This window comes from Mus pahari, chromosome 9 (assembly GCF_900095145.1).
Source record: "Mus pahari chromosome 9, PAHARI_EIJ_v1.1, whole genome shotgun sequence".
NCBI lineage: Eukaryota > Metazoa > Chordata > Mammalia > Rodentia > Muridae > Mus > Mus pahari.
In genome coordinates this window covers 21642310-21654310 of record NC_034598.1, presented here as the reverse complement: position 1 = coordinate 21654310, position 12001 = coordinate 21642310, and the positions used below count along the sequence as shown (strand labels likewise).

The 12001-nt window shown below is 36.9% G+C and overlaps 1 protein-coding gene across 3 annotated transcripts in view; it reads left to right on the top strand.

Moving 5' to 3' along the window:
• Tbc1d32 (TBC1 domain family member 32) overlaps positions 1–12001 on the top strand; it is a 201917-nt gene that overhangs the window by 165663 nt on the left and 24253 nt on the right. For all 3 annotated transcript variants that reach the window (XM_029542476.1, XM_029542475.1, XM_029542474.1), the window contains exons 28-30: positions 6521–6590; positions 8099–8214; positions 8973–9127. In XM_029542476.1, the coding sequence (XP_029398336.1) occupies positions 6521–6590; positions 8099–8214; positions 8973–9127 (341 nt within the window). The remainder of the gene's footprint in view (positions 1–6520; positions 6591–8098; positions 8215–8972; positions 9128–12001) is intronic.

Sequence of the window (12001 nt, the reverse complement as noted above, 5' to 3'; positions counted from 1 at the left end):
TCTAGAAGAGCAGCCAGTGCCCTTAAGTGCCCTTAATCACGTGCGTGTGCACACACACACACACACACACACACACACACACACTCACACATATACATACATGTCTTTTAATATTTGTTCAAATGTTAGGCTGACAGATTCTTTTCTGCTTAATATTTGTAGAATGTTTGCTGGTTTTGCTTAGTATTTGTAGAGTATGCAGCAGGTATATCAATAAAGTTGCATATAAAGAAAGATCTATAGCAGAGACTTAAAAATGATCAAATAAGTTGTAGCACACCGTGATATGGGGACTCATGGAAACTCACATTTTCTAGGTATAGCTTCTTTATTTCAGGTGAAATGCTAGCACCTTTCAAGCTGACATTTGAAGTGTGTTCTTGTCACTGGGAAGTTCTGTTGTAATGTCATGTGAGCAGGTGAGTGATCCGTTGGTGGTGGCTGCTGTCATAGAAGATGAAAGGGAAAACAAAGGTAGAGGAGTGTGCTCTCTGTGAGGACAGCTGAGCTGAAAGAAAAGGGTAATTGCATAACCGAGGTGCCCAAACAAGAACACCCTGTCTTTCAAAAAGCTTGCACTGAAGATAGCTTCAGTGGTAGCTTGGTCATGGGGTACTGAATTTATAGTGTGCTGAGAAGTGGGTACAACTTCAGTTTAAAACATCAGCAAAAGAACCTGCAGGCTCACTGGGAAGGAAGGAGGAAGCAAAGGGCATGTCTTAAACTGCTTTCTTTGGGCATGAGAGTTCTTGGACATTAGGACTTAACACAACAGGGTTTCAGTAAACAGCCATGCAGTAAATGTTCCTCCAGCTGAAATTCTTTACTCTTCTGAAAGTTTATTTATTGCCACAGTGTTAGCCAAGTGCCAAGCAGAATAGATTCACTCTCTTCTACCCTGGCAGTATATCCTCGCTTTATAAACCTAAAATAGAGAAGGCATTCCTAGAATGAGAGATTGCAGTCCATATTAGATAAATTTTGTCAAGTTATTCTATTTTCAGAGTATATTTGTAATTACAAAGGTTGATTATTTTAAATAATTTTCCTGTGAAGCTAAGACATTAGTTTGCATCAAACATTGTTAACTGAAAGGTCTTAAGCATTAAGTCACTGGCCAATGCCTTTTTGACTTCTTCGGCTTTCCCAATGATTCAGGTAGGTAAGAGAGTTTTAGTTTCTATTTCTTGGTTTCAGAAAATACTTCTACACTAGTGCCTGTTTCCTTCTCTGGCTTTTCCCCAGCTTTTTATTATTTCTATTTACATGTATGTGTATGCATCTTTATGAATGTTAGCCACATGAGCGTATGCTCACAGAGGCCAGAAGAGGACACCAGATTTTCTGGAGCCAAAGATGCAGGCCATCATGAGCTGACCACTATGGATGTGGGCTCTCTAGCCCAGCGTGACAGCTAGAGCTGAGTTTTCTATTGTTAGTGTCTGGGGTTTCTTTGTTGGGTCAGTCAGCTTCAGGTACCTGTTCTGTCTTCTACATTCTCTTGTGCATGTCAGTAAGTGTGACTCATCAGAACATTCATTGTCCTTCATTTTAATTTTGAGAAAGTCACTTGCTTGGTAACCCAGGATGACCTTGGAGGCTCCCTGGCTCAAACTCCCCTTTGCTGGGATTACAGAGGTACAACACCCCTTACCTGGTTGAACCTAATTTTTAAAAAAGATTTATTGTATTTATTTGTGTACACAGTCACTGTCTTCAGACACACTGGAAGAGGGCATACAATTTTACTATAGATGGTTGAGAGCCACCATGTGTTTGCTGGGATTTGAACTCAGGACGTTTGGAAGAACAGTTTGGAAGAACTCTTAACCTCTGAACCCTGAACCTATTTTTTAAACATTAAATTTTTCCTGTTGGTTTTTATCACAACATTTCTTTTTCATTTTATTTTAAAGATTTTGATTCTTCCTTAGTAAGTTGCATTTGGTCCAGGATTGTACATGAATGCTTCTCTCCAGGAATCTTTATAGGTGAATATTAATGTCTTCTTCTTACAAAGGTACTACAATATATATCAAATACAAGTCAATATTTGAAGTTTCTTCATTAATTTATGTTCTGAAACCATTTAGGGTGCCAGGAGTAGACTCCTTCATTCCTGCTTTGAAGACCTTTAAAAAGTGATTTTTTTCTATAGGATTTTATTCATGTCAAAGTTGGGTTAAAAATCATTTTCACAATATTTGATTTTAAAAAAAAATCAAGTAGTTGATATTCACGTTAATACTTTCAGTACCTCCAATGCTTCTAAAACACCTTTTTGATGTTAAGTGCAACCTTCATTGAGGTGAAAATTCTTTAGTAAATATTACTGACCTCTTGTCCCAACATCTAAATTATACATGTATAGAATGTGAATCTCAACCTTAAACCCAAGAAATAAAGGTGTAGAAGCATAAAATGAAAATGACCAAGGACCTCCCTCTCTGTAACTGAATTCACTAGTCCTCAGTGAAACTTGCTTCTTCTTTCTGTTAAAAAGCACCTCAGTGGATTTTGATGCACAACTCTAATTGGGAGCTCTTACCCTTGGACACGAGCAGGGATGTTCCTGTTGTTTGTTTGATTGTGTGTTTTAACATACAAATACAGTCATAAACTAGAACAGAACTTGGAAATAAGTTATTCACTCTGGGGAGAGTTAAGGCTCCTCTGCATGGTAACAGCCACCCCTAGCTGGAAGCACCTTTTATTGTGTAAGGAGGGATGACAACTGATTTTCACATAACATTTGGTGGCATAGACATTGAGGCAACATCTTGCACCTCGCTAATTAACTGTTCCCTGCTCCTCATTGATGTGGAGGGCTTTATGTCTAGGCAGAAGCCACCCTGACTCATAGAACACAAGGAATGGGGAAAGGCACTGCAAATTCCTCCTCTCCTGTTAAGCTAGCTGTCTGCCTGAGGCAGGGATGAGGGTACATATCTGTAACCCAGCCCTCAGGAAGCCAGGAGGCAGCAGTATTTGTGTTTGGGGTGGGGGAGGGGAGGAGGGTTGAGGGTGGTTTAATGCCTATCCAGCCTACAGAATAGGATCTCATTTCAAACAAATGTAAATTGTATTTTCCATAAGGGAAATGTTAGCATTATTTCAAGTGTTAGTGGGGGAGAAGTTTTATTTATCATGTTGGATAATGCAGTTATATGTCCTAGAATTTCAAGTGTTATCTATAGCAGTTCTGGAAGTCATATTATTGTCATGTGATGTTCCATAGCTATTAGGAACATATCACATTTTAATTTTCATTTTTAAATGTTACATATTCAGTTTTATTTAAAAAAAAAAAACTTAAAATTCTACAAAATCAGATGTCACCCACAGCAGAGCATGAAAATTTTACATTATTTAAATTAGAAAACTGAAACATAGTGCGTCATAAAGTAAAGGAGCAGCCTTAGACACTAAACCCAAATCATAAGAACGTTCCTCGTTTTTACACAGACTTAACCTGGTTATGTTGTAGCAAGCATATATACAAGTATACTTAACTTATCGCTACATTGTAAAAATGCACTAGCAACTGAAAATTGGAAATTATGGTTAATACATAAATGATGATAGTTTTAAAAGTTTACCAGGAAATTATTGGAGTGAAAAATGGGTATATGTACATTTATGTATATGTGTATGAAATATGTATGGGTGTGTATATATGCATGTTTATATCTGTATTTGTATGTGTACATGCTTGTGTGTGTGCATGCATGTGCCTCTGTGTGTGTGTGTGTGTGTGTGTGTGTGTGTGTGTTTGGTACCAAGTAATGGAAACCAAAATCAAACTTTTATCCTGTGCAGAAAAAGGAACCGAAACATGAGCTCACAAGTAGAGTAGACCTGAGCTTAGCACTGTCTCTTATTTCTCTTTACAAATGATGCATTTTCTTCTACCAAAGACCTGAGGGTACCTTATAGGTTTATGACATATAGGAGTTTGGAATTCTTAGAGATTGCGTTGATATGAGTTGCTGTTGCTGCAGATTGATCATCTACTATGGAAAGGGCAGAGCACATCTCCTCCACAAGTGAAAGTATATCTACTAACTTGGTGAAAATTATAAATAACAAGGAATGCTAAGCTCTGTGAACTGAAGCCTTACTGCTGTCATTAGAAACAAAATACATTAATTTTATTGACTGGATTCCAGTATAGATGACGTCCCTATAGTTTTCCAGAAACTAACCTAACTAGTATTTTACAAAAGGTGGTTTTAAAGCTGTATCTATTGCTATGGTGTGCATTACAGTGTGGGGACACACACCCTCTACTGAGCATGCATGGAGGTCAGAAGAGAACTTGTAGAGTAGATTCTCCTTTCTACCTCTGTGTGGATTCCAGGGTCAGGCTCGAATGCTCTGGCATGTGGCATAAGAGCCTCAACTTGAGGAGCCTCCTTTAAGTATTAAGGCTTATTTAGCCTTATATTTTTCTATAAGAAAATTGCCATTCACTCCAATTTTGGCCTGGTCAGCATCCGGTCTAATTTTCCAGGGACTGGAGTAGTTCGTGAGGCGTGAGACTTTCAGGGATTCAGCCTGTGAAATGGGCAGGCAAACCAGGATGCACTGGTTACTTTCCTTGCAAGCACTGAAGATCAATTGCTGCTGGTCTAGAATGTCAGTATTCAATAGCAGTGACAATTAATTTGTCCCTACCCATCTCTAAAGACCTAAAGTCTACTTGTATTTCAATATCCCACTCAAATGCTGCTTGTCTAGCAGTTGAAAGAAATCTCTTCCTCCTTGGGGTGTTCATCCAGTGTTTCATCTGCTTCATGCTTCTTTTGCTAAACTTTGAAACATGTTTATCAGTTATCTGTGTATGCATTTTATCTCTGACTCTATATGAAGAGTTCTTCCAGTGTACTGTACTTCATTTTATCATTTATCCCTAGGACTTCTTCATACTGGTCCCCACTTTATCAGAAGTGATTCATTACTGGGAATGAATGAGTCTGCACTTGAAGTGGACTCTATCAGTAGTAGATATCCCAATGGGCTATGAATGGGAGATTCCAGTGACAGCAGGATCAGAAACTCTCTCTTTTCTTCCTCACTGCCACTGATTTCTGGATGACTCCCTTCACAATGGCCATTCCTGTGCACAGACAGTATGTGTTTATGTGTATGGACACAAGACTTTCTTCAGATAGAGGTAGAAAATTTCAGCTAACTTCCGAGTGGTACCTTACCCTGCTTTTATTCCCATGACCTTGGTCATTCAGTGTGTCCAAGAACCAGTCCAAACTTTCAATCTCTCTTGACCCTTTTGAATTTTTTAGTAAATGATCACAATTCCTACTTCACAAAGAAATACTGACCTGAAAAGAGAAACCTATTCACTCAAACCTAATGTAATGTTTTCTAGTAAAAGCTGAATCTGTTCTGATGAAAGATTGTGTTGGGGGGACAGAGGGCTGAACCCAGAGGCAAGTACTTTACCATGGAGCTATTTATTTTAACCGTTACAGATTTTTGAAAATTTATTCTTCGGAATCTTCATGCATTTCTGGGATGTATTTTAATCTTTACAATACAACTCCCTCCAACCTTCTCTTGTGTCCCTCTCCTGTTCTGAAGGGAACCAGGAGAAGATTTGACTTCCAGGAAGCTAGGAGGAGGGTCTTAAAGCCCAATCCCACAGTGGCACACTGCCTCCAGCAAGGCCAAACCTTGTAATAGTGCCTCTCCTGGGCCAAGCATATTCAAACTAGGACAAAAAATCTACCATGTTCTGAAAGGAGAGTCTCCGTCCCTCCCTCCCTCCCTCCCTCCCTCCATCCATCCTTCCCTCTTTCTCCACTGTCAACAGTTCCTTCTTGGTGTAGGCTTTATCTCCTGTCCTCCATCTATGCTGGAATATTGACTGTCTTGATCATGTGAAGTTTTGTGCAAGTAATCTCTGCTGCTTCAAGATGGTATATAAGTAACTGTCGTGTCTTACAGGGCTTACTGAACCATTTCAATATAAATGTTAGGAAGCCATGATCACATATACTTGTCGTTTAGAATTTTATATAAGCATTACGTGATGAAAACATTATATTTTTGATTACTTCTTAATGTTTTGTAACTTTTTATATTTTGTTCATTTTTCATTGTTTTGCATCAAATAATTTATTCATTTTACATGCTTTTTGGTTTCATTTTCTTTTGGAGACAGGGACTTATGTAGCCCAGGCTGGCCTTGAACTTACTGTATAGCCACTGATGGCTTTGAAATACTAATTTTTCTCCCTGTGCCTTCCCACTGCTGGTAAATATGTATCCCACCTCTCCCAGTTTTTAAATGATTTTTGTAGGATAAAAGTTTTTGGAAAGTTTTCTCTTAATTTCTTTGAAAATATAAGTGACAGCTCCTAAAAGAACAAATTCATCAGCATTTTCAAAATTCTCATTAAAATATGCAAAAATATTGCTTTCATCAATTTTCAATTAACATGTGATTATTATGCAGACTTTTATACATTTTTATAACTCCCTTTCCTATTGTTGTTAGCTACTGATGCAAATGTGAAGAATGAAAGTCTCTCATCTGTGCAGCAGCTTGGCATGAAAATGACTGTCAGGTATGTAGGGAAATGTCTCTCACAAATTCCTAGAATTCACCTACCTGATGTGTGCTTAATAATATTTAACAACCAATGATTTTTTTTTTAGATTTTAAATGCAGAGTTTATCACAAAATTATCTTTGAGGATATTGGCACATGCTTAAGTTACCTCTGGCTGTAATTTAGTTACAGCTTATTATTATTCCAATAGCTAATTAGTGTGTTTCACTGTGACTATCAAGATTTTTTTCCACCAGATCAGCTTGCTCTGGCATAATCATACATCTTCTAAAACATGATTTGTTCTGGTAGTCAGGGTACAGTGAGGACAGACATACCTTAAGGATAGATTGAGAAGTTCAAATGAGTGAACGAAAAGTGTGATAGTTTTGAGTGTGTTAAACTCATATATTAATTTTCAAAAGAAGTACATATGCTAGATCATGAACCTCCTTTTCTTGTTTATAATCGACCTCATTTAATACGAGGTTATTAACTGTCCCATTATAATTAGAGGGTTATCTTTTGATTATGATCTAAGAAGGCACACGTGAAAGATATTAAATGCTTGAGTCTTATATAAATGCCCACTGTGATGTAAATCATAGCATGGATTTCAAATCACCCACCTATAACAGAGTAACTGTTTTGTTTATGTTATGTAACTTCATATATGTGTTTTAATAACAGTATTTTGTGTTGCCACATTTTCAGTGAATCAGAACCTACAGATTACATTGGCAGCCTGGTCACATATTTGAACTAAATGTAATTTCTTATTCATAGAAAGTAAGTGGAAACTAATGAATGATATAGAGTTTGGATTATACTGTGCTATGGTACACTTACCATCCTGTAGAATCACTGACATAAACACCAGCAGCACAGCCATTAAACATGACTAGCAATGTTGCCTCTAAGAAGACTTCCTAAACTGCAGACCAAGGAAGGTTGGAAATGGAACAAATGTATTGTTTCCCCTTGATGAAAATACACATATTCAGTGTGTTTCAAAATATAGGAACTTAGATAAAACAGAATTAGTTTCAGTTAATTATAGTGTTTGATCCATGTAAGTGCCAAGATATTTCACGTTATGGCTCAGGATTGTCCTAGTCACAATTGCCCAAATCCCCCTCAATCTCCAATATTAGTAAATGGCTTCTAAAGCTACTTCTTGATTTAACATTCCATAAAACTAAACTCTATATTCTGTGCTTTAGATTAATTTCAGAAAAAATCAATACATTTATCTCATCTGTCATATGTTATAGTGTTATTTTCTTATTACTGTTTCACCGTCCCAGAAACTTAACAATCAATGCTGCTGATCCAAATGTGCTATAATGACCAGGAATGAATCCTGAGTAGCATGCTTAATGTAGCCACCCTAGAAGGAGAGTCTTCAAAACTCCAGACCTTGAGATCTCAAGAGAAATACACTGTACACTGTGATGGATTTCTAAAGATGCATTTTCAGTGAGAATCATAATGGATTTCTATGTTTTGCTATCTTTAAAATAGGTATGGGAAGTTTCTCAATTTGTTAAAAGATGGTGCAGAAAATGATCTTGCTTTGGTCTTAAAGCACTGTGAGAAATTCCTGAAACAACAACAGTCAGCGGTCACTTCTTCTCTTCATATCCTTTCGAGTGGATTTACATGGAACTGAACTGTCTTCCTTTATTTTCATAGTTCTTTCATAGGATTTGTTAGCACACTGTGCAGTTTAGTACAGTGAATCATGATATCTCATTCTGTGTTTTGAACATACATTTTATTAAATTGACCTATGGTCCTTAGACTCAGTTGTATTCACCAAATGTTAAACTGAGTGAAGTCATTCTGAAGGCATTTTCAAACAAATCCACGATGTTAAAAAAAAAAAAAAAGTAGGCTCTGTAGATACAAATAGAATAATAAGAAAGCTGCTGCTTTTTTCAATATATTTATTTCATTTGAATTGGTATTCAGAAATGGAATTTGACTTTAAGAATTAGTAAACTATTTGCTTTGCTGAATTCTAAATTTATAGGTTTTGCCTTGTTGTACTAGTCATTTACCAGGTAACCTCACATAAAAACTACACTGTCCTCTTATAGATCGACATAGATGAATGTTCCTAAGTCAGCTTTTCCTCTGATGGTAGTTAACATTGGCTCTCCCTACACACATAATCCAACAGTACATTAAAAGAAGGATCATGCCACTGTGTTTTCATATATTAATTTAACCTTAACAGCTTCAGAATCTTTAATTATTAATGCTTATAAAGCTGAAGACAAAATGATTACTATGTGTGATGAATATTTCTTTCTAGATAGAAATCTTAAAAGTGAGTCCTTGTGAAGCTGTGTCTCTCCTAAGGTAATGTGAAAGTTCCTTAACCATCCTGCAGGGTGCCTGCAAGGGAACTACGCAGGCCATGACTGGTTTGTGTCTTCTCTGTTCATGATAATGCGGGGAGACAAAGAGAAGACCCTCCACTTTCTCCAGCATTTCTCCAGGCTGCTGACCTCTGCCTTCCTTTGGGTACCACGGCTGCATAATTCTGTAAGACTTAAAGATCTGGTGTTAAAGGAGAGTGAAGCTTGAAAAACATGATATTTAACTTTACTAGAGTATTGTCATGTATAGTAATAACTTCCCTGGTTTCAGTTATTTCTCCCCACCTACTTTTGTGTTTAATATGTCTTTGTTTTCTAAACTCATAAAGACTATAATTAAGTAATTTGATTTCTCTCTGATTTTTAATATAGTTATATAGAGCTATAATCTTGTCTTCTAGACTTATTTTGATTGTATCATGGACATTTTACCATGCAGTCCTTCCATTTTTATTTAAGAAATCTTGATTTCTCCCGTGACCCATCCATCCTTCAGAAGTGAGTTGTTTAATCTCTATGATGTCTTATTTTCTGAAGTTTTATTTTTAACTATCAATTTCAAGCTTTATTGGTTTGCAGTCAGACAGAATATAAGGAATAGTTTCAGCTTTTCTGAATTTGTTGAAACTTGATTTATCCCTCAGGATGTGGCATATTTTAGAGAAAGTTTTGTGGAGTGGAAGACAGAATATATTCTGTAATGCTTGGGTGAGATACTCTGTAGGTTCATTTGCTCTCTGGCATTTCTTTGTTTGTTTGTTTTTTCTTTGTTCTTTCCTCTCTTTTTTTAAAGGATGACTTGACTGTTTGTGGAAGTTGAATATTAAAGTCACCTACTGTTACTGAGTTGGGCTTGATCTGTTTTTTAATACCTAGTAATATTTTTATGTATAAGTCTTTGATACATTTATGTCCATAATTGTAATGTCCTTTCAGTGGATTGTTCCCATGTTCATAATGAGGTATCTTTATTTATCTCATCTGATTAGATTTGCTTTGAAGTCCATTTAGTCAGATAATAGAGTAGTTGTGGCTGCTTGTTTCCTGGTCAGGTCACTTAGAATACTTTTTTCTATTCTTTCGCTCCAAGGTGATATCCACAGTTGGAGGTGAGTTGTTGTTTCTTGTATATAAAACATAATAGTTGATCCCATTTTCTAAACTGGTTGTCCAGACTATGTCATTTGATCAGGAAATTGAGTCTATCAATATTCGAGGTTATCATTGAATTTCTGTCATTTTGATGTTGTGGTGTTTTCTTGATCTTCTTTCCATAAGAACTATCCTAATAGTAATATCTTCACTTCTTCCTTTCCAAATTCTATACCTTTGAGCTCCTTTTGTTGCCTAATTGCTCTGGCTAGAACTTCAAGTACTATATAGAACACATAGGGAGAGAGTGGGCAGCCTTGTCTTGTCCCTGATTTTAGTGGTATTGCTTTAAGTTTCTCTCCATTTAGTTTGGTGTTGGCTATTGGTTTGTTGTATATTGCTTTTATTTTATTTAGGTATGGACCTTCGATTCTTTTTGTTTGTTTGTTTGTTTGTTTGTTTTTTGAGACAGGGTTTCTCTGTATAGCCCTGGCTGTCCTAGAACTCACTCTGTAGACCAGGCTGGCCTCAAACTCAGAAATCCGCCTGCCTGCCTCTGCCTCCCAAGTGCTGGGATTAAAGGCATGCGCCACCACGCCTAGACCTTCAATTCTTAATCTCTCCAATACTTTAAACATAAAAAGGTGTTTTTCATTAAAGGCTTTTTCAGCATCTAATAAGATGATCATGTGGGTTTTTTTAAGGATTTTGTTGAGTATTTTTGAAACAATATTCATGAGGGAAATTGGTCTGAAGTTCTCTTTCTTTGTTGGGTCTTTGTGTGCTTTAGTTGTCAGTGTAACTGTGGCTTCATAGAATGAATCNGGTAGTGTTCCTTCTGTTTCTNTTTTGTGGAATAGTTTTACAAGTATTGGTGTTAGGTCTTCTTTGAAGGCCTGATAGAATTCTGTACTAAAGCCAGCTGGCCCTGGGCTTCTTTTGGTTGGGAGACTTTTAATGACTTCTTCTATTTCTTTAGTTGTTATGGGACTGTTTAAATGGTTTATCTGATCCTGATTTTACTTTGGTATCTAATAACTGTCTAGCTGAAGGTGTTTGCAACCCCATAGGAAGAACAATATCAATGAACCAGACCCCACATAGCTCTCAGGGACTAAACTACCAACCAAAGAGTATACATGGGGGGATACATGGCTCCAGCTGAATATGTAGCAGAGGATTGCCTTATCTGGCATCAATGGGAAGGGGAGCCCCTTAGTCCTGTGGAGGCTCAATGCCCCAGTGCAGGGGAATGCTAGGGTGCTGAGGCAGGAGTGGGTGGGCAGGTTGGGGTGTACCCTCCTAGAGGCAGGGGGAGGAATGAGAGAATAGGGGATTTGTGGAGGGGAAACTGGAAAGGGGATAGCATTTGAAATGTAAATAAATAAAATAACCAATAAAAATGAATTTTAAAAAGGAACTCTCCTAACATCCATTTCTCTTTGTTGCCTCCCACATAATCTTATCCTTTTTTACTATTATTTAACCTTATTCCTTCCAGCATTCTCTGTGGAGCTGGGTTTAAGTATAAAGTCCCTTAGCTTGTTTTTATTGTGGAAAGTATTTCTTTCTTCTTCAATTAGGAGAGATTGATTTGCCATGTTAGTAGTCTGCATTGGTACCTGTGGTCCTTTAGAACTTGAATTACATTACTCCAAGCTCTTCTGTATTTTAAATTTTTAACTGTAAAATTAGCTGATGGCCCTGCTTTTATATCTGCCTTAGACTGTTCCTTTCAGCTGTAAATACCCTTTCTTTGTTCCGTATAAAGTAATATTTTAACTAAACTAAGTCATGGGGAGTTTCATTGGACTCTATTTGGTGTTCTGTGTAGTTCTTGTACGTATATTGGCATTTCTTTCCCTAGATTTGACATTTTCTATCTGTAATTTTATTGAAAAGTATTTCTATATTATTATATCTAGAATAATTCTCCTTCTTTTATGCC